Genomic DNA, 27,336 nt, shown 5'->3' on the forward strand with positions numbered 1-27,336 from the left:
GGGCGGGGACGGTACCGGGCGGCCGTCGGGGGGCTGCGGCCCGGGGGGCGGCGGGGGGCGGCTCGCGCGGCCCCCGGGATGAGGCCGGCCCCGGCCACCCGCCCCGTGTCCCCGTGGGGTGTCCCCGTGGTGTCCCCGCTCCCCCCCCCCGCCGGCAGTGGCGGTGTGACGGGGGGGGGGGGTTGGGGGGGGCTGCCCGTCGGGGGGCGGCCGTGCCCTCAGCCAAGATGGCGGCGGGGCCGGCTTCTGCCCGGCGCGGCCATGGCGGCGCGGTCACGTGGGGCGCGGCCCGCCCCGCCCGCGGCATGGCGGCGCCGTGAGGCGGCTGCGGCCCGGGGCTGAGCGCGGCGGGGGGATGCGCGCTGCGCCGCGCCGCCATGCAGCGGGTGGGCGGCCCCGGGCCGGCGGGCAGCGCCAAGGAGAAGCGCTCCTTCAGCAAGCGGCTGTTCCGCGGCCGGGCGGCGGCGGGCGGCGGCGGCGCGGCCCCGGCCGCGGCCCCGGCCCCGGCCCCGGCCCCGGCCGCGGCGCCCGCCTCCGCCGCCCCGTCCGCGGCTCCGGGGCGCTCGCTGGGCGGCTTCATGAGCCGCGTGCTGAAGACCCTCTCCACGCTGTCGCACTACGGCGGCGAGCCCGAGCCCCGCGGCCCGCAGGCCCCGCGCCCGGCCCCGCCGCGGGCGGCCGGCGGCCTGGGCAGCTGCCTCCCGCCGGGGCCCCCCCGCAGCCCCGAGCCGCCCCCGCCGCCCGCCGCCGGCCCCGAGGCGGTGCCCGGCGTGGCGGGGCTGCGCAACCACGGCAACACCTGCTTCATGAACGCCGTGCTGCAGTGCCTCAGCAACACCGAGCTCTTCGCCGAGTTCCTGGCGCTCGAGCAGTTCCGCGGCCCCGCCGAGCCCGGCGAGGTGACGGAGCAGCTGGCGCAGCTGGTGCGGGCGCTCTGGACGCTGGAGTACACCCCGCAGCACAGCCGCGACTTCAAGGTGAGCCCCGCGCCTCACGCACGGTCCCGGCCCCGAGAGCAGCCCCCGGGGCCTCGCCGGGCGGCACCGCGTGGCTGCGGGGTGTGAAGGCGGCGCCTCTCGGTGCCCTGCCCGCGGGGTGCCAGCCCGCACCGTGCCCCTCGCTGCAGGGCAGCCCGGCTGGGTTCTGCCCCATCGCCACGTTTGGGGTCCCGCGGGCCTTTCCCGCGGTCAGCAGGTCGCTGTCCCCCGTGTCGGTGCCGTGGGACGTTTCCCCTGCGCTGCTCGGGGTGCTGCAGCCCAGCTGGGTGTGGGGTGCGTGCAGGCACCTTGAGGAGCGTCAGACAGCCCGGACCCGTGTGTGGGTGCCAGGTAAGTGGCAGCACCGTGTGTCCCCGCCGCTGCTCGGGGCGGCCGCTGCCCAGCTCCTCATCCCCAGCAGGAGCACCAGGCAGGTGCCAGCGCACTCACTGCTGACAGCACTGGAAGCCAGCTAACAGCTCTGCTGCTAATTGCCTGGCAGAGGTGCCCGTTTTGCTGTTTCATACCTCCGTTGTGCCGCGCTAGAAGTTGCAGCGAACTTGTGGCAGGGCCGGGAGCAGCGGCTGTGCGGAACAGGGCGGCCGCTGCAGGAGCTGGTGCTGCCGCCAGTGGGGCCGAGGCCCTGACCCCAGCACTCCCCCCTATTGCCCTGCTCACCAGAACCACACGGTGCCCAGCATGGGCAGAGCGGGGTCCCCTCCTGCAGCAGGGTCTGTGTACCTGTGGTTTAACCGTACCCTGGAGCGCCTTTGGGAGAAACGAGACCCAACTGCTATGAAAACGCTCCGGGCCTGCCGTGCTTCTGGAAGCTGTGCAGGGTTGTTGAGCTTTGCCGTGAGGGCTCCCTGGCACGGCCGTTGGCTGCGGGGAGGAGCAGGCATGGGGGCAAGGGCCACGAGCAGACCCTGGCAGCCAGCACTGCTCGCTCACGGGGCAGCTGGAGAGCGGCCGCCAGCCCCCAGGCTGCCGGGGGCCTGCCCTGCTATGATATTCCTGCCCCGGGGCCTTCCTGACACCGGCAGAAATCGTGGGCTCCTCCTGAGTAATGAGAATCAAAAAGCTCGAAGGCGAAGCTGTCTTTTGGCAGTACAGCTGATAAAGGGGAAAGCAGAGCAGCTCTTAGGCCGAGAAGCGCTCTTTGTGCGAGCCCAAGGTAGAGGTGCTCAGATAAGAGAGGCAGAAAGAGGAAGGGAAACAGATACGGGGATTAAATTAAGGCCATGTTCCAGGCTTTGTTTTTTTCCTAGTGGAACTTTCTTTGGCTGGTGGCCGCCGTCACTACCGGTAAGTGAGTGCTGCTCTGCTCCTTGGTGGTGTCGCTGGAGCACATCAATCTGCTACCTGCCAGGCCCTGGGAGGCTTTAAAAAGCCTCTTGCTGGGGGGGATCTTGTGCAAGCAGGTCCTGCTCAGAGCCGTGCGGTATCAACAGGCCTGGGTCCTATCCAGGGGACTTTGTTGTCGTGTCAAGTGCTCGGCTGTTTCTGCACAGGGGTCAATTACTTTCACTTGTACGTTAATGCCTCTGAAGACAGTCAGGTAGCTTGAACCTGCTATTAAATGCGGTGTTCTTAATTAAAAATTTCTTCAGCAGCAGACTTGCACGGTTAATTTAAATGTATAAACAAGAGGCTTGTATTTGAGAAAGGTGAAGATTGGTGTTTGCACTCTGGAAACTTGTTTGTTTGTTTGTTTTTAAATGGCGAAAAGTGTTTTCAGGACAGTTGTTTCGTACTTTCACTCCAAAAGTAGCAGTTATTGACAGCAACATTTATTTGGTACTTGAGCAGCTCTTTATCCAACGTGCTAAGAAGTGTTTCTGTTTGTGGGGTTTCTTTTTTCTTTCTTTTAGTTTTCCTCCTTTGCTGCCGTGTATAATCGCATAAAGGCAGTCCTTGATTCCTAAATCCTTACCTGCAGGTGCTGAGCATATTTTGGGGTGCAGGATAACACTTATCCTCTAGCTCATCCTTACAGCCGTGGGCTTTTTTTCTTGGGGCACTTTTCCAAGAGAAGGCCTCTCAGTGTCCTTGTGGACAGGGCCCTTGGAGGGGGTGAGTCTCTGGATGCTCGTTACCCTTGGCTGTTTTTTTCTTGGTAGTATTCAAAGCGTTTCTCCTTGTTTAGGTTGGTCTTTGAGAAAATACCCATCCTACGGACTCGTGAATCACAAAGTCCTGCTGCTAGAAACGAGCACAATGCGACTGAAACAAGTGGTTGTGTAGCTGCGGGGCCAAGGGGTCGCTGTGCGGGTGATGTGCAGGGCTGTGCCCTACGGGGCAGGGAGGGAGCCCCTGGAAGTGGCCTGCCCGTGCTCCTGCTGCGGGGCACCGGGGCTGCCCCGGGGGCTCTCCTTGTCCCCAGCGGGTCCTGGGAGGGGGCAGAGGGTCTGAGGGCTGCAGGGTGGAGGCAGGAGAGGGAAGGAGCCGGTGGGTGCGGGTGCTGGCAGTGCAGGGGCACCACGCACCTCCCCTCAGGCGGCACAGCAGAGCCGGGCGCTGCTTTGGCTCCCCGATGGCCCCCTGCTCTCGTGCAGTTTGTTAGCAATCCTTCCCCCGACAGCTCTGTCCTTTTTATTTTCCTGCCTAAGCAGAGCTGCTGCTTTCATAACTAGTGCCAATATTGCAGCTCGTGCTTCCTCTCTCCCCTTTGTGATGGGGTGACAATAGCAGCAAACATCCATTGTGTCAGCAGGAGCTGTGCTTCGGGCTTGTTTTTTTTTGCAGGAGCTGTCCCTGTGTCCCCGCAAAGTTCCCGGGAGCTCAGCTGTGCGGACACAGTGCCCTTTGTGATGGGAGCCAGCCTGCGGCGCTCGGAGGTGCTGGTGGGGTCTTCACTGGGGAGGAGTTTTATTTAAACTACTTGGGTTTTAAAAATCCTATACGCTTACCCAAATCCTCTCCCTTTGTCCTTCTCGGAGTTCTGATTTGTGGACAGTGAGGTTATTTTTTGTTTGGAGGCTTTCTTCCTAGCTCAGTGTTGTGGTCTAACCCAGCTGGCAGCTGAACACCACACGGCCGTTTGCTCACCCTCCTGCCTCCCTCTATGGGATGGGGGAGAGAAACGGGAAAGTGCAGCCCGTGGGTTGAGATAAAGACAGGAAAATAATAAGAACAACAATAATAATGACAATAATGATGCTAATAGTACTACTACCAATAATGTGCACAAACAAGTGATGCACAGTGCAATTGCTCAGCACCCGCTGACCGATGCCCAGCCTAACCCCGAGCAGCCGCCCCCCATCCCAGCCAGTCACCCTATATATCATTCAGCATGGCCCCATAAGGTATGGAACACCCCTTTGGGCAGTTGGGGTCAGCTGTCCCGGGTCTGTCCCCTCCCAGCTCCTGCTGCACCCGCAGCCTGCCCGCTGGCAGGACGGGGCGAGGAGCTGCAAAGTCCTTGGCTTGGTGTGAGCGCTGCTCTGCAGCAAGTGCAACATCGGGGGGTTATCAGCGCTCTGCTCATCCCGAGCCAAAACACAGCACCCTGCCAGCTGCTAGGAGGAAAATTAACTCTGTCCTAGCTGAAAGCAGGGCACTAGGCTGGCTGCACGCCGGAGTGTCTCGGTGTTTAACGAGGCCCTTTGGGTGCTCGAGCTGTACCAGCTCGGTTTTGTCCCGTGGGACGGAGACTGCCTTGTTTTTGGGAGCTGTGTGCTCAGCAAATGCTGTGAAGTCATAAGGGCTTGGTTGGGCTGGGTTACCAGAGTTAGATGTGGACCCCAAACGGATCCCTGTTACTGGAGCAGAGGTTGCTGTGTTGCTAATGTTGCTGTTTCAAGTTTTTGGTTTTTTCTCCAGTCCGCACTCCTGGCAGTATCCCACAGCCGCGTGTGGCTGAGTTTCACGGTGCTCGTGTTTCAGAAGAGCTCTTGGTGTAAAGGCTGAAGTTGGGACAAGCAGCCATCAGCTGCGGTGATTGCTTCTTTGTGAATTAATTAAACAAACAAACAACACCCAACAAACTCCTGAATTGTGAAGCATCGGGGTGCCTGGCTGGGGGGTGTGGGGGGGCTGCAGGCGGGCACGGAGCTGGCTTGCTGGGCGTGCTGTCTTCTCCACGCTTTGGCCTCGTCCAGCTGAGGTATTTAGAGGAGGCAGTGTCCTTCCCGAGTGTGCCTGCTCTTCTCTGTATCAGGAAAAGCCAGACGGGTCTGACACCCAGCTCTGAAAGCTCGCTGTTGGAGCGTTTCCTGAGGCTTGACCTGCGTGCACTTGGCCGTCCTGGCAAATCGCCTCCTCCCCGGTTGTTTGCCTCGTCCCGTCGGGCTCAGCACAGCTTTCAGTACGGCTCAGGAACTGAGCACAAAGGCCCGGTGCTGTGCCAGTTAGCAGGGTGCTAACTGCACGTGCTGCGGTGCTCTTGCCTTTTGTTTTCCATTGTATTTTTATTGCTCTTCCTCCTGATGTTTCCTCCCCTTTCCTCTCTCCTGGCCGTGCCCTGTTCTGCAGGCGTCGCCCATCGGTCCCTCCACCCACGGCCCCTTTGCTCCTGCTCCGTGCCCATTGCCGTGTCCCCGGGTTTCTCCCCCTGTGCTGCGGGGCAGAGCTGGAGCTGTGGGGTGCTGCGGGGTGCTGCTGGCTCAGCCCCGTCCCTGGGGCTGGGATGGCTGCGAGCCCTGTGCTGTGCTGTCTGTGGGGTTTGCTGCCCGTAGAGCGGGTGTCTCGTCTCGCCTTGGAGAGGGGAAGTCGCCGTGTGAGAGTGCAGGGACTCAGGTGAACACTTCATGAGGTGTCTGCTGTAGAAGCTGCCCAAGCACAAAGCTGACTGTGGGGTTAAACAGAAAAACACCACCAAATCTCTGCCCGAGCCTGACTTTACGATGTTCAATGAAAGGTAAATAACAGGCTCTCTTTCCTGCTCACGTGTGTCATTGTTTCAGGGCCATAACGAGCTGGTTCCATCCGTTTGTGCACAAAATCCTTTCCACAGCTGCTTCCTAGCAGGAGCACTGGCAAACAGCAGGCTGACATCTTTCCTGTGGTTGTCTGTGTTAGCTGGGAGAACAGCAGCAAAGGGGAGGCCAGGAGTTCAGCTATGTTTGGCTTTATTTATTGCATCTATTTAGAGCAATAGATGATTAAACTTTCAGTGGGCTAATAAAAATGATAATGCATCTTTGCCGTAAATCTGCTTTATGGATGGACAGGGACTGGGTTGGTTGTAGGGTGCTTGCATTAGGGGGTCAGGTACGTGCGTGTGATCAATAGGAAATTATGATTTTTTCCCCCACTTATCTCTTCCAGCAGTGTATCCATTCAGGATGTCTGTGCTGGTGTGCCTGTGGGGAGGGAAGGGAAGGGAAGGGAAGGGAAGGGAAGGGAAGGGAAGGGAAGGGAAGGGAAGGGAAGGGAGGACCTCGTCCCCTGCCCTGCCCTGGGGCTGTGCTGAGGTGTGCCCGGTGGGCAGGCAGCCCCGGCACTGCGTGCTCCTGGTATCCTGCAGCCCCCGGGCTGTGGGGCAGAGCGGGCTGCGCGCTGGGGACTCGCTGGTGGCTTGCTCAGACTGTTCGGTTTGGGTCTGCTCCTTCCTCCCAGCCCCCGTGCGTTCTGTGGCACCGCTGTTCGCTGTGCTGTGTCTGTGTCTGTCTGCACCGCGCTCTCTCTGCCGGCTTTGCTGCCGCAGCGCCGTGCGGTGCGCTGGGAGGGAGGCACGTAGAGCTCCGCAGCAGCGGTGACAGCAATGACAATAATGACAATAATAATAACAGGCCACTTGTCACGGCGACGGCAGGAAGCGTGCGTAACGCTGGAACACGCTGCTGTTGCCGGAGTGTTTGTGCAGCACAGCCTCTTGTGAGGAAATCGCATCTGATACCTTGTAGTGCTTCCTGAATGGCTTCCAGCGCCGTGCCGTCCGTCTCCACTGGCAGCTCCGTGTCCCTGGCACACGCAGGCTGCGAGGAGCAGACCCGGTGCTGCTGGGACGGGAGCGGTGCCAGCACAGCCCCAGCCCCACGCTCGCTGTGGGACCGGGCGTCAGCAGCACCCCGCGGGGTCTGTGCGGGTGGCGTGCTGGTGGCACCGGGAGGAGGGCGATGAGAAATCGAGCCGGGATTCCCCAGCTCCGTGGTTACGCCTGCTTCCACAGAGAGAGCCCCTGCACGCCTCCCTTTGGACTTGAAATACCAGATTCGCTTCCTCCTGGCAACACCGAGGACCCTTTTATCTTCAGCTCTGTCTAGACGAGGGCGCAGTGGGAGCACCCGGTAGCTGGCTTCCCTCAAACAAACCGGCCCAGGTACGGCCGCCGGCTCCTGGCACGTCTGGTGGGGGCCTCCCCTCCGGCCTGGTGGCCCTCTGGAAGGGGCAAGAGCAGCAGCTGTGCTGGCTGGTGTGCTCCTGCACCTCTTCATCATCCCCCTGTGCTCACCTCACCCCGGGCAGCGTGATCCATGGTGCCTGACACGGGGCTTGGCAGATTTTGGCTGATTGGCTGACTTTTGGTTCAGAACCTTACATGGGGTTTCAAAGGTAAATTCAATTTTCAGAAGTTTTACATTGAACAAGGATGATGCTTGCCAAGGAAGTTTGTGCAGTTGTCCTGAATTCTTCCCTGTACCCTGGGGTGCCATGAACTGATCAGCTTGCCTTCCTCACAAAGCAGATCTTGGACATTGTAGGTGCCGAGAGCACCCACGGGACGGGCTGGTGGCCAGCAGGGCCACGAGGCTGCATCTGCGGTGTCACTTCAGTAGGGTGGTAACCAGGTACTCCTCGTGCAGCTGAGCCACATGTAGGTTCCTCTAGGTCACTGCAATCTTGTCCTGGTGTTTTTTTGGTGGGTGAGTGTCGGGTGTTCAGGCATTGGACCAGGATCTGCAGGGACGTTAACTGTATTTTCGTGGCTTAGTGTTTGATGTTATGAACTGGTACAACACAAATAAATCACCAAGCTTTCCGCTGATGGACAGCGAGAGGTATAAATAAGGCCAGCACATGAAGAGGATTAAGGTCCTTTCTTTTAGATTACGTTTTGTCCTCCCCTCATAGATCTTGTTTTGCTTGATTGGAACTTGGGGTGGGGAAGGCTTTGCTCTCCTTTAACCTCCGAGTCCCCGCAGACTCCTTTCCCCCTCGGGACTGGCTCGCGGCAGCACCCGAGCTCCTGTTGGTCGAGCACCGAGCGGGGCTGCTGGGCTGCGGCTCTGTGTGGCAGAGGTGGGCACCCAGCGTGCACAGCTTGCTTGTCTCAGGCTGTGTTTGCATGGTTTGGCTGGAGGGTGCTGGTCCCTGTGCCCGCGAGGGTGGAAAATCTGCTGCCAGAAGGCTTGCACATCTGTAACGCGAGCAGATTATTTCTGTTTTCTGTAATTTTGCTGCCTCGAGGCAGGTGGGCAGATTAGAGGACAGACAATGTGTGTCTGTCGGTCCTTTCCCGTCTTTCCCATTGCCCCTCCCTTCTGGTGACCCCATTTTTACAGGGATAAAGCCAGCAGCCCGGCCTCGTTTCTGCGATCTGTTGCCGAGTCAGACTGGAGAAGCAGCAGAGGTCTGGTGCAGCGGGGCTCAGGTCTGCGGCTGCCCCCTCGCCCTGCTGCTGCCCCTCTCTGCGGCCCCATCCCACTGAGGCTCTGCTGTGCCCAGCCGTGCCGTGCCTGTGGCAGTGCTGCCTGACACCATGGCAGTAGGTTGCTGCTTGGCTGGGAACACACCAAGCATGGCATTACTCCAGAGAGCGTTTGTGCCAGGGTGCTGAACGCAGGCGTCGGTGCCTGGTTCCCGTCCTGCAGGGCTGTGCAGAGCTGGCTGCCCCAGCGCCGTGGGAGGGGTGGAAGCGAGATCAGGGAGCTGGGGCAGAGACACCAAACAGCTCCTGGTGTTGGTCGCTTCTGGGGAAAGATGCGGCAGGCGCCGTCCTGAGGAGGGTGGCACGTGTGGCCCAGCTGGGGGCTCGGTGTGGATGTCACTGTTACGGCAGATGTCCCCAGAGCTGCAGGGCAAGGGAAGCCTGTGGAGGTGCAGGTCTGTGTTGCTGGTGAACTTCAAGACCCTCCCATTCGTGTCCAGAAGAAAAACAGGTTGGATCAAATCCCTTGGGTGTGCTGGTGTCCTCCTGAGATGGCTTTTCTGGAAATTCAAGTGTAAATTACACGCATTCCCCAGGCTCTTCAAGCGTACCCAGAGCAGTACGAGTTGCCTTTACCACATCCCATCTCTGTGTCTCCGCAGAACATCGTGTCCAAGAACGCCATGCAGTACCGTGGGAACGCCCAGCACGATGCGCAGGAGTTCCTGCTCTGGCTGCTCGACAGAGTCCACGAAGATCTGAACAACGCGGTGAAGTACGGTGGCGTGCCTCCCCTCAAGGTGAGGAGTGTGCTGTGCGCCAGCGTGGGACAGCAGCTATCGCTTTGCATACGATCTTTCTTTTTAAAATAAATCTGCCTATTGGCTCCTTAACTCCGGTATGCAAACGGAACAAAAGCTTGGGTTAGAATTGTTCGTTTCTGGCCTATGAATATAACTAGATGTTTTGTGAGGCCCTGGCACGGGCTCCCTGCTGCAGCCCTTTGTGAAGGCTGGGAAGCCTGGCAGGGGAGCTGCCAGGAGCCTCATCTGGGGCGAGATCCCTGCCCGTCCTCGGCTGTGCCGCGTTCCTGCGTAACCACCTGCATGCCAGGGAGCACTCGTTGCTTAAAATCTGTGTGGTGCTGTCCTGCTGTTCCTGGTCAAGGAGCGCACAAATTCGGCTGGGAGTACTGGAGCTGTCTGGTGCCCACCTACACGCTTGGCTATGCTTCTGGGCTTTATTCTTTTCTTTTAGCCACCGCTGGAGGATGATGTGCTGCTTGAGGGACCAGCCTTTCCCATCAGTAGTACTTTCGTGCAGGAACTCTTTCAAGCCCAGTACAGGTATGATGTGTTGTACCTTTTGAGGCGTTACTGCATGTACTGGTGACCCCAGTGTACTCTACCCTGACCCTAGCTCACGGTACAGTTGAGGCTGGTGTCATGTTAACTGCTACTTCTGAATTTTTCTGAATAAATTTTAAACTAAGATCTCTCACCAGAGGAGAGAGAGAGTTTGACTGCCTCAGATTCAGTATATTGTTTGAAAATCTACAGCATGTGCCACCTCTTCCACTGCCCTGACCCTTCCTGAAAGCAAGTCAGTGCTTAAGGGAGCAAAGGCCCAGGGCAGCTCGGTGCTGCGAGGCTCGCCCTGCCTGCTCGGGGTTGGAGCCTGTAGCAAGACCTGGAGGTGCCTGCAGGCAGCTGGGGAGCTGCAGGTCCCAGGCTTCTTGCAGAGTTCTCGTTATCTGGTGCTTGGGAACCCGGAGTCGAATCCTTCCTCGTCCCTTCAGGGTATTTCCTCTGAGTATCTCAGACTTCTGGGAAGTGAGCTTTGTAACTTCAGAACTACTGCAGGAAAACAACCTCATTGTGAGTTCCTCGATAGCTTGTATCTGTGCTGCGATGGGCACTTGAATTACCGGGCGTTCCCCCCAATGTTTGCCAGGTTTTCCTTTGCAAAGGAGACACCTTAAGCCCTGGTGCAAAGCCAGCATAAGGTGGAGGTGAATCTGAATGAGAGACGTGTTGTTTGGGGTTTTTCCCTCCTGAATAAGAGATCTGTGTTCCTGCAGTGCTCACTGTCCCCGTCTCTTCCCCTCTCTTCAAAGAGAAAACCCTTTCAGGTCTTGCACATCAGAGCTGCAATTGGTGAATTATTAATCTTGCAGTGATGCTTATTAAAAGCCAAATTCAGTGTCTCAAGCAAAGTCTTTTCCTGGCATGCCATGTAATGAACTTGAGACTAATTACTCTGAAAGGATTCAGACATCCTGAGCCCCTCACTTACCGCGGCTGTGCCTGGTGCACTGCTGTGCAGAGCCACTTCGTAGGGAGGAAGAAGAGTGCGAGAGCAGCCGAGCTGACACGCAGAGGCAGTGATTTGTGATGTGATCATTTATCCATTCCTGATGACACGATGTGTAACTGTCCTCTTATTGGTGTTGTAACAGGTCCTCTCTGACGTGCCCTCATTGCCAGAAGCAGAGCAACACCTTTGACCCTTTTCTCTGCATCTCTCTGCCAATTCCCTTGCCTCACACACGGTATGTAGTTATCTGTTGGTTGTTTTCAGTGTAGTCAGAGTTGTGCAATTTGGTATAGAAGCAAAAGAGATGACAGCAAAATCTCTGTTTTAAAAGTCTCTTAAAAAAATACAAGGACCTATATGGTACTGAAATCTTCGATTTGCAGGTAAATTGGAAAATTGAGCCTTTTACTCGTTTCAGAGAAAGAAGCCTTTTACTTGTTTCTTCACCCCTACCCTTCCAAAAACTTCACAAAGTAATTTTCTAGGGAGAGAAATTATCTTTGATTCAGGGAACCAAAATATTTTGCTTTATTTATAGCATGTTGAAATTAAAAATGGGAGAAGGATGAAACTTTTTTTTCTTAATTTTTCATGGGAAAAGTCTCTGATCACTTTAATTTTAAAAAGCAAAGTTAAAAGCTCTCCTGCAAAATGTTTTGCTTTTGAAATACAGCTGTTGCCAATAAAGAAAAAGGGAAAAAATGTCTAGGTAAAAAGTTCAGAGCAAACATCATGAGATGCTTATTTATGTAGTGGGTAGTAGGGCTGTGCAGCTCCTTCACCTGATGGTGTGTGTGCAGAAACTTTGTGTGGGTTCAAGAAGCAAAGAAACTAAGTAATGAAAGTACTCAGTGTGAAGGTGTCAGGTTTGGTTCGAAGCTCCTGCTGCACCGCTAAGTGGAGGCTGAGGGGGCTTTCCAGGGAGAGCGCTTCCTGTAGGGTCGCTGCCCCGCTGTGCTCCTCTGAAGGCATTGCTGTTACTGCTGGGGGAGGCAGCACCTCATTTAGAGAGACAGCCCGGAGATCTGTCCTGGTGGTCACAGCAGCTCTCCTTGAATGTTCCAAGCTCCTGCTTTGGGCTGACCCACATCAGAGCGCGCTGCCTGGAAAATCAGATTGTCTTGCAGTGGAGAGTTTTATTTTTAACTCTGGGATTTTTTTCCAAGAACACTTTCTGCTTGTAGGAACAAGCAACAGCAGCCCATGTAGTAAGAAAAGTCTTTAGAAATCCCACACGTGTGTCTGGCTGAGGCTGACAGCTCTGGGTCGTCAGCAGGGCCCCGTAGCTGGCAGCAGCCTGGGTGCCTGGGTTCGGGTGGGTGCCCCTGCAGAGGCAGGAGCTCCCCCCAGGCAGCGCCTCTGCTCCCCGCAGGCCGCTCTACATCACCGTGGTGTACCAGGGCAAGTGCTCCCACTGCATGCGCATCGGCGTGGCCGTGCCCATCGCCGGGACCGTGGCCAGGCTGCGGGAGGCGGTCTCATCGGAGACCAAGATACCCACGGAGCAGGTAAGGGCTCGCCTTGCCGGGACCCCTCGTGCCGAAGGAGGGCAGTGCTGAGGCTCCCAGCCCGTGGGAGCGGTGCTGGCCGTGTAGGAGCTGCAGTTGGCTGTCCCTGTCTGGATGGGGGAGCGGGGTGGTGGTGACCTGAGTCACTCTTTTCCCTGTGCCTTGACCCCGTGAGCGCTAGCAGTGCGAGGGCAGCCGCCTGTGCTGTCCTGCCCCGTGCCCTGCGATTCCCACGCGTGGGCAGCGAGAGAACTGTGGGGCAGCTGTGGAACAGGCACAGCAATTCCTCCGTAGGAGGAGTTCCAAGAAAGCTGTCAGACCCACCAGCACCCCCTCTTGTGCTGCTGTCACCCCAGCTCCAGGGTCACGGCCGCCCTTTTCCCAGCTCCTCGTGCTGGCTGGCAGCAGGGTGCTTTGGGGGATGCCATCCCGTGGCGGGTAGCCCCAGTCGAGGCATGGGGCAGCTCAGCAGGGCCGGGACTGGTGGCATCAGGGGTTCTGCTTTGCTTCTGCTGGCTCTAGATCGTGCTGACAGAGATGTACTACGACGGGTTTCATCGCTCCTTCTGCGACACTGACGATCTGGACACGATTCACGAAAGTGACTGCATTTTTGCCTTTGAGACCCCAGAGATATTTAGGCCCGAGGGTATCCTTAGTCAGAGAGGTAAGTGGATAACTGCGTGGTGCCCACCCGGGTGTTTAGATGAGGAAGGCTTGGTTTTGTAAGCAGATGTACTTGATAATGAAAGTGCCACAAGTAGACGATGCCCTGGTGTATTGATTTCAGCTCTGACTTTGTCCAGACTCATTCCAGCAGACTCAATTCCCTCACTCCCTCAGCTGGGAGGCTGTCAAGAAGTGATGTACGTGACTTTCTTCCTCTTCCTGGCTCTCATTCTTCGGGCCAGGCTGGCTTCTTCTGAGATCTGTTGTTAGGCTTGCTTTAAAGGCATGATGGGGCCAGACCAAGCCACCGAAATTGTGTTATTTAAAATCAGATTGCCAGTGATGAACAAACAGTCTGAGGAATGAGGAAACACTTTCTCTGTTAAAGCTCAAGAAATTCAGCTTTTCTGTGCCTCCCTCTCAGAGGAAGGGAGTAATTGCATCCTGGGTAGACAGAGGGTAGTCAAAGGCAAATTTCATTATTGGAAGTAACAAGGAGGGTGTCTGCCACTTTAGCTTCTCATGCAGTCAGACAAGATATGAGTATTTGCACAAATTACTGTGAAAAATCAGTTAGTTGAGCATTACATAACATTTATTTCTGTAAAGAAGTAGGCACCATGGAAAGTAATTGCTCACTGAAGTCTTTGTGCGAGGCTAATAAAAATGGTCAGTCTCACTTCCACACTGGCCTGCTCCTCGAGGCCCAAGGAAGGCTTCCCGAGGGGGACGTGTATTGCAAATAATGGAACAAAGTATCCCGTTCTCCTAATTTTTCAGGATTACATGTGAACAATAACCTGAATAACTTGAAATATGGCACTGAGCACTCCCGAACAATATCCTACTCTCAAGGAACAGTGAAGTCTGGAAAACTGGAACAGCCTTCTCCTAGACAAACAGCAAACGACAAGATTGTCTTGCTGGTGTGTAACAGAGCGTGCACTGGACAGCAGAGCAAAAGGTGACTGGCAGCTTCCCGGCCAGGCTTACGGCTCTGGCTGCTTCCTCGGTGGCCTGGGCTTTACTCACCGTGTGGGGCAAATGCAAGGTGCGGGAGGGACGGCTTGCGTGCACGCTCTTTTGATCTCTTCCTCAAATGCTACTCCTTTCTCTAGGTTTGGCTTGCCCTTTGTGTTGCACCTGGAAAAAACAATTGCTTGGGATATTCTGCAGAAGGAAATTCTGGAGAAGATGCAGTATTTCCTGCGGCCTGCAGCCTGCTTGCAGGTGAGCCAAACGGTGTGGCTGCTTTGAGACTAAGTGGGAAGGGAGGTTACTGGGAGCAATGGACGTGCTGTGCTGGTGCCTTCCCATGTTTCTTAGTGCAGTAGTGTCCGAGTCTGATGTGCTTTTGTCTGCTGTTTGCTGAACGTTACAGGTAAGAGTAGACTGATCAGGTGAAGGAATGACGTGCTTCTCTTCCTTCCTTATCCCCAAAAGCTACTCGAGAAGTCAGTGCTGCTGTCTGCACTGGAAGTGGTGCTTGCCTTAAGGAAGGCTGCAGTTTGCCTGGTGACTGCTGAGTGTGTGTCTGATGGGCATTCCCTCTGAGCAGCACCTTGTCTGGTCACTGCAGAGGAGGTTTTGTCTTCTGTAAAACACGTTCTGGGATAAACCGTTTGCCTGTGCTGTGAGGTGATGTGTGTTTGAGTCATTCAGATGGCTTCTGCTGTCTTTCTGCAGGTTTGCCCGTTCAGCTTGCGAGTGGTCAGTGTTGTGGGCATAACGTACCTGCTACCTCAGGAGGAGCGGCCCCTCTGCCACCCAACAGTGGAAAGGTAGGGGCAGGGACCGGCCACCTGGGGCTGAGGGGCAGTCCTGGCACGGCTGCGTGCAGTGGGCTTCCTGGGCCTGGGAGCTGGGAATGACTGAGAGTCCTCCAGAAGCTGTCAGGATTGCTCAGTGGTGTGTCGTGCTGTCTGGAACCTACTTTTTTCTACTTTCCAAACGTGATCTGGGTGGCAGTGGGGGAAGGTGAAAGGCTAAAGAAAATAAGCCACGTGCATGTGAAAGACAACATAGCCCAACTTGGAATCTGAAGCCTAACTTCTGTCTGCTCCTTTCTCCAGGGCATTGAAGTCGTGTGGACAGGGGGGAACTGCTCACGTGAAGTTAGTCGTAGAATGGGACAAAGAAACGAAAGATTAGTAAGTATGGAGTAGGCAGCCTTAAAGTGAATTCACCTTGACAGCATTGCTTGCAGCCAGCTCGGCACTGTGCTGCCTGTGGGACCCGGCGGGGGCCGTGCACACTGAACGTGCTCTGACCCAGAACCCTTTGCCCTGCAGCTGGCATTCTGCGTTACAGAGCAGGTGTCTCACCTGTAGCTGCTTCCCTCACCAACTGCATTCATGTGAGACATCCTGTGGGCAGTGAGCTGCTGCCGAAGCTGTTCACGTCTGTGTTCTGTTGTGTTGCTCTGGTGGGGTCTTGCCAGGCAGCTCTCGCTCGTGGATAATGAGACAAATGCAGGAAGGAGCTGCTGGTTCTGCTTCTATCCTTGTGTTGGCTCAGCAGCAGCGTGGGGAGCAGGTGGCTGTGCTGGTAAATGTGTCGTGTCTCTGGTGCAGCTTGTTCATGAACACGGAAGATGAGTATATTCCAGACTCTGAAAGCGTCCGCCAGCAGAGAGAGCTTCATCACCAACCTCAGACCTGCACTTTATCTCAGTGTTTCCAACTGTACACCAAAGAGGAACAGGTAGGGGCACGCCTGTATAGCAGCCATGACTCAAGGCCTGGTAGGTCTGTGTGCTGCTTGAATCCCATGCTCAGCTGCGTTCTGCAGACACTGATGTGTTGAGGCAGGAGAATAAATTTGTTAACACAGCACTAGGCACCAGTCCTGCTAGCAGAGCTTTTCTGTGGTAGGAAGAAAGCTGTGGGCAGTACTGCTCCCCCTCCAGTCCCCGATGTTAAGACTGCAGATCAGAGGAGCAAATTCCTGTGCTTCCCCCTGTGAAACAGCAGTGCCTTTCTGGCGTTCAGGATGAAGGATCAGATCAGCGTGGCATCTCTGGGAGTGTGCTGCTGTCGTGGAGCAGTCGGGTGCTCCCAGGCCTGAGCTGGGCAGCTCCCAAGCTGAGTGGGCTCAAGGCAGCCTGTGCTGAGCAGGGACCTGCTGGGCAGTCACACAGGGACAAGGGGCTCCAGAAGTGTGGCTGCACTTCTCCAGCTTGGTGTGAGGAGGTGGAAGGGGCAGGAGCGATGATGTGCCACAGCGCAGGCTAGAGCTGGGTCTGGTCTGGCCCTCACCTGGAACATCACACGAGTGATCTGTGTGTCTTTGCCAGAGGTCTCTAATCCCCTGTAAAAAGGGATGGTCCCAGATGTGGACTGTGGGCCTGCAACTGAGCTTTAATAATTTTGGAGCCTCTCTTGTCGCTTCTTTCAGAGGTGAGAGAAAAGTTGTCTGACAGCTTACAGCTCTGGCTTCTCAATTTTCTGAGCATGGGGCTCTGGATGGAAGTGCTTGTCATGCTTGTGGCTTTTAAAAGATACCATCTCCCTGGTGGAGAGTGAAAATCTCCATCGTCTGTAACTCTGTGCTACTGGGACATGGGGAGACGTGGAGAGGGTTCTGACAGGTGTCAGAGACAAAACTTGGAGTATATCTGTAATCCTTCTGGTCAGGTTCCTTCTTTGCTGCTGGTTTCCTGTAAGGATACTGCTACTCAGGCTGCCAAGCCTGCTGGCTTTCTCCTTTTTTTTCTTAATTTCTAAGGGACGGGGGGTTTGAAGGATGGAAATAGTTTCTCCGCACAGCAGCACCAGCTGACTTCTGTCTTGCAGTGGGAGGTGCCTGTGCCGCGAGGCACCCCTCTCTTGCCTCGTTTGCTGTTTTGAAAGGTATCAGTGGGAGCTCTGTGTTTCTAATGAGCTTGATGAATGCTGGAGGTAGCTGAGGTGCGTGTGTCAGTGCCTGCACTGTGCCTTGGGCAGCGGGGCAGTGGTGAAGAGCTGCCTTGGAACCAGGAAACTAATTCCTGCTCCTGCCTCTTGTAGCTTGCCCCAGATGATGCGTGGCGATGCCCACACTGCAAGCAGCTGCAGCAGGGCAGCATCACACTGAGCCTCTGGACCTTACCTGATGTTCTCATCATACATCTCAAAAGGTTTAGGCAGGTAAGAGTGTCTGCGGGGGTGCTGGATGGGGAGCGACCTGATGAGAGCATCTCAGCAGCAGCTGCTCTGTCTGACACATCTCTTCAGGGCTTTGTTAGTTCTGCCAAGTGCGGTGGCCTCGCTGCAGCTCATGCTGTCCTCCACTCACACAGGAAGGAGACCGAAGGATGAAACTCCAAAACATGGTGAAATTCCCCCTGAGTGGCTTGGACATGACTCCTCACGTGGTAAAGCGCAGTCAGAGCAGCTGGAGCCTGCCGTCTCACTGGTCACCCTGGAGGCGACCTTACGGCCTCGGAAGGGATCCTGAGGACTACATCTACGACCTGTACGCAGTCTGCAATCATCATGGCACCATGCAAGGGGGACACTATACAGGCAAGTGCTCTGCGATGTTATGTCTGTTAGATCCTTTCAGAAAGAAAACAGTTCTGTTCTCTATCCTGTCTGTAGTTTTTTACTTCTCTCTTGACAAAAGGACCTAACCCAGTTCAGAAGGGCTGGCTATGTGATATTGGATGGGGAACTTTTATGACCCTGGGAAATGAAACAATGCCTGTTGACCCCCAAATGTCCTACTGTATGTTCCTTTCTCCATTTTTTTTTTTTTTTTTACCTTGTGTGTAATGTCACCAGCCTTTTGTGTCTCAAAAATGTTCTTTCCCGCCACTGTAGTTGCCAGAGTCTTTTATATATGAGAAATATTTGCACATTGCCTGTGCGTACAGCACAGGTTTTGAATTCCTCTTTGCATGTTTTGGCAGCTCCCAGGGCAGCCAGAGGTAGGCTAAGTTGTTTGGTGGTTCTTAGTATCTGTTCATTTTCACTCAGCCCAAAAAACGTGCATCTGGCATTGCCCTCTGCTGCACACCTCTGGGCTTCATCCTCCTGTAACCTCCCTTCTGGGACTCCATCAGGAGGAGACTCACTGGTGGGAGCAGATCCTCCACAAATAACAACGTGGAGTGAATGGGGCCACCCCAAATAGTGTTCTGTTCTGAGCAGCAATGCTGAACAAAGACAATCCTGAGCTGTGAGCTGTTCATTTTACTCTGATTGTCTCAGGCTTCCTTCTTGCTAGTCAGACTGGAAAAGGATGTGTTGCATGAATGAATCTGTTCCTTTCATTCTCCTCCGAGTTTATCATAGCAGATAAAGTCACATTCAAGTTATCATACGGGAATCCTGATAGTAGGAGTGAGGAAAGTCTAATGGTAACGTTTCTCTCAGCATATTGCAAAAACTCGGTTGATGGCCAGTGGTACTGCTTTGATGACAGCGATGTTCAGCAGCTTTCTGAAAATGAAGTCTGCAAGCAGACAGCGTATATTCTTTTCTACCAGAGACGCACAGCAATCCCATCGTGGTCTGCTAACAGCTCTGTGGCAGGTAAGCCCTGTTACCTTTGTCAGGGAGTGGATGTAGTTCTTGTCCTGCATGGAACTGAGGTATTTTCTGCCCGCCTCTGCTTACACCCCAGCTCTCTGTCCCAGAACTCACAGTGAGCTTGTCTCAGAGTCCTCTGCTACACCGAGGAGACTGTGGGAAACTTCCCATCTGCTCTGCTGCCCAGCCTTATGTACCCCACGCTAGTTATGGCAAAGAGGTTGTGGAGATGGGGGAGCCCCCTCCAGTGCCATGTGTTCAGAGCTGCCCTTGCTGAGCCAGGACGTAGCCGTGTGGCTGGTTCATTCCCCCTGCCAGTGCAGTTGGTCTCGGGTAAGTGGCCAGCAGCTGAACATGTTGCTTGTGAATCTGGGCTGAGCTGTGGGCAGGTACAGGCTTGATTACTTGTCTTTGTAAATAAAAGGGTTTGCAGGGTGCATTTGTGGCAGCTTGAGGACTGTCCTCCACCTCTGTGCTGTTGCACTGAGGCACTGATTCTTTTGATTCGCAGCGTATTGGGACAAGTGTGATGGTCTCTGTTGCTTATGACACTAACTGCATATGAACAGAGGTTTATCTCTGCATTATCTGGATGCTGTGGCTTTGTGAGACAGCCCCAGACTCAGAGTCTGTTGAAGCTGGTGCAGTACTGACCTGGCTCTGTGGCCTTCCCAGAGGTTTCACATGTTGTGCAGCTCTGTGCTGCTGGTCTGATGTCTCTGCCTGATGCCTTGCAGGCTCCACGAGCTCCTCGCTCTGCGAGCACTGGGTCAGCCGCCTTCCTGGTAGCAAGCAGCCCAGCATCGCTTCAGCAGCATCGTCACGGCGCACGTCTCTGGCTTCGCTCTCTGAATCGGTGGAGCTGACCGGGGAGAGGAGTGAAGATGATGGTGTGTATTAACGATGCAGCGCCTGGGGGAACTGGGTCAAAAATATTTTCTCAGGCACTAACTTGTCAGTTACGAGATCCCTACCAGGACAGCTGCAGGTGAAGTAGTTAGGATGGATGGTTTCTCTAGCAGCTGGGGGAGGCAGGCACACTGTCAGTAGGAGCACAGGTGGGCTTTTCTCTGGTGTGAAATGATGGGCAGGAACCTTAAGGAGCCTTTCAAAGAAAGAAAATATTGTCAACTAAACCTCTCAATCAAGTATTTTGTGTTTTTATTTTCTCTGGGTTTCGCTGCAGCACCTTTGCAGGGAGGCTGACGCACTCCTGCTGCTTGGTATAGGCTCTAATTGTCTGCTGCCCTGCTGTACCTCTTCCCATGTGACTCCCACCATGGGGTTGAGAAGACAGGCACACTTTTTATTGAATTCCTTGTTCAGCTTTTATGCAAGGAATGGTGCCTGTGGTGCAGGTGAACTGTCTGACTTGTAGGGAAATGGCATCTGTGGATGGGTGGGATAAACTGTGGGCTTGGCTCTCATACTGATGATGTTGCTTCCTCTCTAGGAGGATTTTCAACTCGGCCCTTTGTGAGAAGTGTCCAGCGTCAGAGCTTGTCGTCTCGATCCTCTGTCACCAGCCCACTGGCAGTGAGTGAGAACGGCGTCAGGCCCTCGTGGTCGCTCTCTGCAAAGCTGCAGTTACGCTCCAACTCCCCGTCACGCTTCTCTGGAGATTCCCCAGTACACACCTCTGCCTCCACCCTGGAGAAGATCGGGGAGGCTGCTGATGATAAAGTCTCCACCTCTTGCTTTGGCAGCTTGAGGAACCTTTCCAGCAGCTACTTGGAACCCTGCGATGGCAGCCGCCGAGAGCACAGGACGGCTCGCAGAGCCCCCCTGGCTGTCATGGAAGGGGCGTTCAGGGAAGAGTCTGTTGTGAGGACATCTAGCTCAGACCTTTCAGATGGGCTTGGCAAAAGCTCTGTGCAGCCAGACAAGAATCACCCTGCTTTGGACCCTTTTGATAACAACAATCAAATTGCCTTTGTTGATCAGAGTGATTCTGTGGATAGCTCTCCGGTCAAGGAGGTGAAAGCCCCCAGTGGGACGGGACTGGCTCCAGAGAAGGCAGAGGGAACCCCTAAGAAGGCTCACAGCTCCAAGGGAGCTTCCGAAACAGACAAAAGCTTGAGGAAGGGAAGGACAGTCTTATCTACCCACGAGACCAAAGTCTCTCGCTCTTCTCCTCCTCCCCAAAAGGGTTCCCAGAAGGTTTCCCGGTCTAGGAGTAAGACTGACTCCTCCAGGGCCAGCGGGCGACATGGGTCTCCTGCTCCCACTCAGGCTAGGAAGGACCACAGCACCAAGCCCGTTGAGGTGGCTGTCCCAGCAGCTCAGCAGAAGCAAAAGTCAGGTTCTTCTCCCTCTTCCACAGCTGCCAAGAAAGCCACATCAGGCTCATTGACTAAGGGCTCTTCTGCTGGGAAGAGCCGGACTTCAGAGCGAAGCCTCAGCAGGGAGGGCTCTAAGATAAGCCTGGGCTCAGACAAAACGAGCGTTACCAGCAGCTCAAGAACGAGCTCCCCACGGATAAGCCACTCTAGGAGTGACAGCAGGGCAGTAGACAGCAAGCACGTGAGGAGCTCCTCCATGGCCAACCTGCGGTCTCCCAACGTTGGTATGCGCTCTGGGCTGAAGAGGGACAGCAAGTCAGAAGAGAAGGGGTTGTCCTTCTTCAAGTCGGCCTTACGGCAGAAGGAGACCCGGAGGTCGGCAGACCTGGGAAAGACCACGATGCTCTCCAAAAAGGCAGCGGGTGGCAGTTCCAAGTCAGTCAGCAAAAACGTGCTGGAGGACAAGTCTGAGAAAGGTGGTGTCCCACCAGCCTCTCAAACCAATGCCAATGTTACTGCAAAAGAAAAGCTCGTCCCAAAAGATGCCGCACCCAACAAACACTCGCTGCTCTCCAGTCGCAAGTCCAAGTCTTCCCAGCTAGATCCCGGAGCCCAGTCTCCTCCTTCCAGTGGCAAGCAGTCCGCTGACAAGCCGCTGAAGAAGTTACCTTCCAGCATGCAGGTGTCCGTACGGCCTTCTCTGGAACCTCAGTGAAATGCTGCAATCCAGGTGTCTTTTCTGCTGAGAAGCTAATTTATTCTGAGCTCTTGTTTTTTGTTCATGTGCCTAATGTATGTTTTGAGGAGAAGTTAACTGCGAGTTGTTAAAGCGCCTTTTGATTCTGCCATCAAACCAAATAGCCACAGGCAGGCAGCACCGATGCAAGTAGTCTATCTGGAGTCGTTGTTGAACCCGAACGCAGCTGTCCCATAGCACTTGTGCAGGAGTCTCTTCGTAGAAAATGCAACAACTTCCTTCAGACTCAAGGTCTGAAATCGGAAACCCAGTTGTACTGACACTGGTGTGCTTCGTAGAGCTGTGAGCTGATGTTCCTTTGGTCTCGTTCTGAGCAGGCTGTGTCTGCACTGGCCTTGTTCTGCGCTGTGGAGGATGCGAAGGAAGCTGGACAGGAGAGCCTCCCGCTGCTTACGCGCTCTCTCGACCCGCTCTCCCTACTCCCTTCCATTTTCTAGCTTTCTTAAGGGCAATATCTCAACACTAATGTTGTTTCTCAGGTATATACTCAGCCAGTATAGGAGGGACTAGCATTAGTGGATGGACAGAAAGGTACCCGTGTGTCTGTGCGTACGCGTGTCTTTGTAACAGATCTCACATTTGCATTCCGACAGCGGAAAGATTTTTCCATAAAATGTTATCTGCGTTTTTTGTTGCTCTGTCTGTGAAGAGTTTTACTCTGTCCACACCTAAGGCGACCTCTAGCCTGTTCTCTTTAATTGCTTTCTCTCTTTGAAGCACTATACTCAGCAACAGAAGTCACTGAGCAGCAGCTGGCTCCAGCCCGTTCCTGTGAGAGCGGCTTGTTGGTGCGGTGCCCCGGGAGGTGGCTGTCCCCATGCGCCCGGCGGGCAGCACTGCTGGGACCCCCGCCCAAACTCCTGAGCAGCGGCGTTTCCTGATGTGCTCAGATGCTTACCTGGCATGGTGCGGAGGGAGCACCTTTACGTCCAGCTGTGGTACTTGGCCAAGGCAAGTGTCGTCCTGTCTCTCTGCCTTCTCTGAGTGAGGGTCGGAGGGGCTGTGCCCCGGAGCCATGCCGGGGTTGCTGCCCTGCTCCTCCCCGGTGTGCTCCTCGCGTTCCCCATGGTCTGCCCCCTGCGTGTCTCTTATGGCCGCGGTCCTGTCCCCCTCTGGGTGTTGTTCTGTCAGGGCTGAAGCACTACATCTAGCGACATCCTTGTTTACATGCCCTTCTCCAAGGGGAGATTCCTCAAGCTCTTTAGGATTCCTCTCTGAAGGTGGATTCCTCAAGCCCTTTTGTATACTCATGGTGTAATTTTTTTTAATTTCATGAGGTTTTATTACTGCTCTGCATATCCTTTCTGTACGGCAGCAGCCTGTCGTGTGGCTCGTGGCATGCAGCCGCTGGCAGTGTGCTGTGCACGCTTGTCTTTTGGTGAGGTCTTTGCCTGCTGCCCGGTCTCGTCCAGTGAAGCTCCCAGGCTCAGCCTGCAGACCCCAGCTCGTTCGTCTCTCCCATCACCGTGTCAGTGCCCTCAGACGAGCAGTTGCTTGCAGCTGGCCTGTCCCAGCTCCGCTCCTAGCCGCCGTGCTGGTGACCCTGCAAGAAGCCTTGCCCCAGGCTGCTCGGGCGCGTTGCTGCTCCTTGGGTTTGTTCTCTGCTCACCACTTACAGCTTTGGAGAGAAGCGTGCCTCGGGGCAGCTGCTGCCTGGTGCAAAGCTGGGGCGCGGAGCTGAGCCGGGGAGCTGCAGGGCTCTGTGGCTGCAGCACAGCCCTCGGCCTGTCCTGGCTGAGCCCTTAGGACCTGCCTCCTGCATCCCAGAGGCAATGCCAGTGGCCTGCCTGTTTTTACGGTCTGTTGGACTCTGTGCTGTGCCCTGGACTATATTTTTAAGCCTGAACGTGACCATCTTCCTGATCCGTTTCTTCTCCCGTGCGTTGTTGTCACCTTCTCGTTTAATGCAGCAACAAGAAGCGAAGGTGGTATCGCTTGCTTCTTAAATGTGTAACTTGGGTTCTTCTCGGATTATTTTTTGTTATACCCAGCAGAGCAGAGGAGACTTGCTTCACATTTTGGTACTTAAATTTCTCCCTGAAATGCCGATATTGAAGTACTTGTTTAAGATTTGATCTGCATTAGGATCTTGCACCGTGTTGGCTCTTCTCTTGTAACAACTCTTCTAGCAAGAATGTAATTCCGGTAGCTGTTGCTAACTTGGTTTGACATCCTTTTAATAGACAGAACCTAGTTCTCTGTGCGTTTCACCATGGGACGTTTGTGAAAGGCTATTTTTATCAAATGACACTTTCTTTTCATGTCATCCATCATTCACTGGAAAAGTTCCAACTGGAAGATGGTGTATGGTTTCTGAGGTGTTCTTTGCTAATGTATTGCATGTCTGTACTGAAGGAAACTTGAAGCCATGTCCAAGCTGGCGTTTCAGCCGAATGCCAGTTCAGAATGTTTGTATTTGGGGCACAAGAGTGGTCATTAGAGCTGCCGTTAGGATACAACGGGAACGAGAGGTCTTGGTGCCGAGCGTTCCCGTAGCTGAGGTTAAAAGCAGTCAAAGCTCTGCATTCCCAAGATAAGTTAGGTAGCCCTTCCTCTTTGTGCTTACTGTAATTTCTGATGGAAACTGCTGCCAGCTCCAGCACTGTCTGCTCTGTGTACGCTGCCAATTTGGTTTTCTACCCGGCCCTCTGAAAAACGGAAGCTCTGGTGCTCAGACGCCTCGCCCCATGGATAAGCGTGGGGTGGGCTGAGGAGCTGGCCCTGCCAGCGCCCTTTTCTTCCCATTAAGCTGGAGTCAGAGTGACTGAGGGGTGCTGCTCTTCTCCGGGGGGCTGCCAGCACGTGGCGTGTCCTCTGGCTCAGGAGGGCTTGCCTTCGGGTGTCCTCAAGCAAAACGCTTTGACTTGCAAGGGTGCACTGTTGTTGTTGAGTGTAAGACACCTCGGGCAAAATGTGGCAGGCATGTCTGTAGGGACCTGCAGAGTGCGGTCCCTGCTCCTGTGGCTGTGTCGATTCTGTAACAAAGCAGTTTGGAAACTAGCTGCCTGCTGCCTCTCTGCGTCCTCTGCTTTCTGGTCTCAGATTTCCAGCAGTCTGTGAATTTCTTTGCATAGGAGAGGGCTAAAGGATGCAGGCCCAGGAACAGCAGTGTCCGTGATGGGTATAAATCCAGGTCTGATCACCGTTAAAACCCTGGCTTCACCAGTGCTGTGGAGTAAATCTTTCTAAAACTGATCGTGGGCTCCTGCAGGCCTTACTTAAAGTGACTTGAGGAAAACCATCAGGCTTCTCTCCTCGCTTTAAGCAGACCTGTTTCTTAGCCCTTTCCTGCAGAGGAAGCCCGGTCTGTGTGCACCACGCTGTCCCGATGTGGATGTGGCCCAGCTCGAGGGGTGCTCCAGGGAGGGACCTTCCCAGCACAGGCTTGGCTTTGCCTGGGGGCTGTAGGACAGCGGGGGCTTGTGCCTGTTCCGTGGCAGCCGCTAGTGCCCGGCCACCCCTTTCCTGAAAGTTCGGGCCCTGGAAGGCTTTGTGATGTGCTTCTAGCCGAGGTCGGATGGAATTCACCTGGAATTCGCCTGCTGGGGTCTGCCCGTGCCCCTCATCACGCCCCTGGTCCGAGGCTTGTGCCGGGGGCCAGCCCTCAGGGCCCGGGAGAGCAGCGCCCTCATTCCAGTGCTAGGTTCCTGCTGGGGTCACCTACAGAAATTATTTTTACCCTTTTTGGGCTTTGTCTTTTGGATAGTGTTTAGTAGTGTACAACTTATAAGCACATTTTCAACGATGTGTATTAAAGAGGCACCTCTTATTTGTATTAATCACATTTGATAGAAGATCTGGTGCCTGCAGTTCTCAGTAACTCGTGTCTCACTTTGGATGTATAAATTGTAACCCTTTCCAACTACCAGATATGGCTAAAAAAAAATAAAAAATAAAAACGCTTAGGATAGAAAATTAGCAGCTTAATTACAGTACACTTACTGCAAGTGCCCTCATCCTTCTTAGCTGCAGAGTTGTTTGCTTTCCAAAGCTGAAACTTGAGCATGATCAACCATTTTTTCTACGTAATAAAGGCAGTTTTGCATGGCAGTTCTCTTGCTGTACTCAAATGCATGCACTTATTAACTATGCAAGCATCTAATACAAACCATAGACCGTGCTTTCAGTATCCAGAGCTGCTCCCTCGGTGCCGGAGCACTGCTTTGACTCTGTATTTCTGTTTCTTGGTGCAGCTATGTGTCAGCACACAGGAGCATGTACCTGGTTTCCTGCTTTATTTGCACATCTTTGATTCTTTTCTTTGCAGAATTTGGGATTACTGACAAGGCTGGAGCGTAGCATAACGTCAAAGGAATTTGAAATGTTGAAATGAGAACAAACTGGTTTTCTGTATTGTATTGTTTTCTCTCTTTTTTTCTTTTTAAAAAAAAAAAAAAAAACAGGAAAAACCCGATCAGTGTTCGTATGTAGCCTGCCACGTTGTGTACCTGTACTGACACACTCAGCGCTGTGGGAAGAGGCTGTGCCCGTGGCGGTGCTCGGGGGGCAGCCCCCAGCAGCCGCCCCCCGGCCAGCCCCAGTGCCATGGCTGGGGGCTGCCCTGAGCCGTGCCCGGGGCTCAGCTGCCTGGGGAGGGTGGGGAGCGACATTCCGAGTGGTTTTGCTGTCATCTTTCTTTCTATCTTCGTCATTGCCTTCTGATCCAAACTAATTTGGCGGCATCTGATGTTATCTGTGGAGGGAACTGAAATTTAGTTTTAATCTGTGGTGAGATGAAAGTACTATGCGGTTTCCTTAATAAAAGCACCATGAAGCATTTCCTATTAGGAGCTTTATTTTGTAAAAATAAGGGTATGTGAAGACTTGTATGTTATCTATATTAGGTTTAAAGGTTTAGGAAGTCTTCTATTTTTTTTAAAGGCGATAGCACTCAATTTACCTGCAAATAGTGTTTTTTAAAAGACACAGATTAAAACTAAGTGTAAACACAAATTGTTTTGCTCTAGGCCCTGCAGCACAAACGCGCTGCAAGAAAGTTAGCGTTAGGTTTGTATGGCATTTGTGCAGTGCAATAAGAAAACATTTTTAGGTGCTACATTGCCTTGGGTAGGGTGACACAAGGGAATACAGGCTACAAGTGGCTACATTATTTTCTTGTGGCCTTCCAAGTATTAATTTGTACAGATTTGCTCACCAACTGTGCCTCACCATTGGTTAAAATTGAATTTTAAGTCCTGTTACAAATGTAGTTTCTCTTCTGGACACACTGTCAGATTTTACACTGGAATATCTACAGTTCTGAAAACTGCATGTCACATCACTGTACACCGATACTGGGACGTGGGGCTTGCCCACACCTTTGATATTCTCTTCTGTATTTTAATGTTTTTGAACTGTACAGTAATCTGGAGAGCAGGCTGTCTTTACTTGGGATTGAACATTGTACCATAAATTTTAAATTATTTGAGGACAAGTGCATGAGACTGTGTCAATGCCTTTTATTATTTATTTGTATGTTTTATTATTCAAGGTGTATGCACTTTTAATACGCAGAATTTATATTTTTATGTTAAAAATCATTTTCTTTCAGAAAGAAGAGTTTGAATATGAGGAATTGGGATTCAGTGGAAAAACGGGAATATGTAATAAAATACAATAAATTTATTACTAGGCATCCTGGCTGCGTGAGCCTTCTTTCAGGTCAGCATCGCCGCCCAGCTCCCTGCAGTGACAGACGGGTGCGAGGGCCTCCTCTGCCTTCCTCCTGGCTGCGGAGCTGCTGCCAGTGGTTGCGGGGGTCTTCTAGCTAGAGCCAGCCG

At 54.0% G+C, this 27,336-nt stretch overlaps 1 protein-coding gene across 2 annotated transcripts; it reads left to right on the forward strand.

The window, feature by feature from the left end:
• Nucleotides 1-377: 377 nt before the first annotated feature.
• Nucleotides 378-27,196, forward strand: USP31 (ubiquitin specific peptidase 31; the record flags this gene model as incomplete). Of its 2 annotated transcripts, XM_084295879.1 has the most annotated exons (17): nt 378-977; nt 9,174-9,311; nt 9,769-9,857; nt 10,970-11,062; nt 12,200-12,335; nt 12,858-13,002; nt 13,785-13,968; nt 14,123-14,234; nt 14,691-14,785; nt 15,077-15,154; nt 15,578-15,707; nt 17,012-17,131; nt 17,284-17,509; nt 18,362-18,520; nt 19,255-19,407; nt 19,971-21,529; nt 22,274-27,196. In XM_084295879.1, the coding sequence occupies 16 exons, from the start codon at nt 378-380 to the stop codon at nt 21,512-21,514; spliced, it is 4,002 nt and encodes a 1,333-aa protein (XP_084152005.1). In that variant the 3' UTR covers nt 21,515-21,529; nt 22,274-27,196. The 2 variants fall into 2 exon arrangements, with proteins under 2 accessions (XP_084152005.1, XP_084152004.1); XM_084295878.1 differs by having other exon boundaries at nt 19,971-27,196.
• Nucleotides 27,197-27,336: the final 140 nt, after the last annotated feature.

Source organism: Netta rufina (genome assembly GCF_964035555.1).
Source record: "Netta rufina genome assembly, chromosome: 15".
Taxonomy (NCBI): domain Eukaryota; kingdom Metazoa; phylum Chordata; class Aves; order Anseriformes; family Anatidae; genus Netta; species Netta rufina.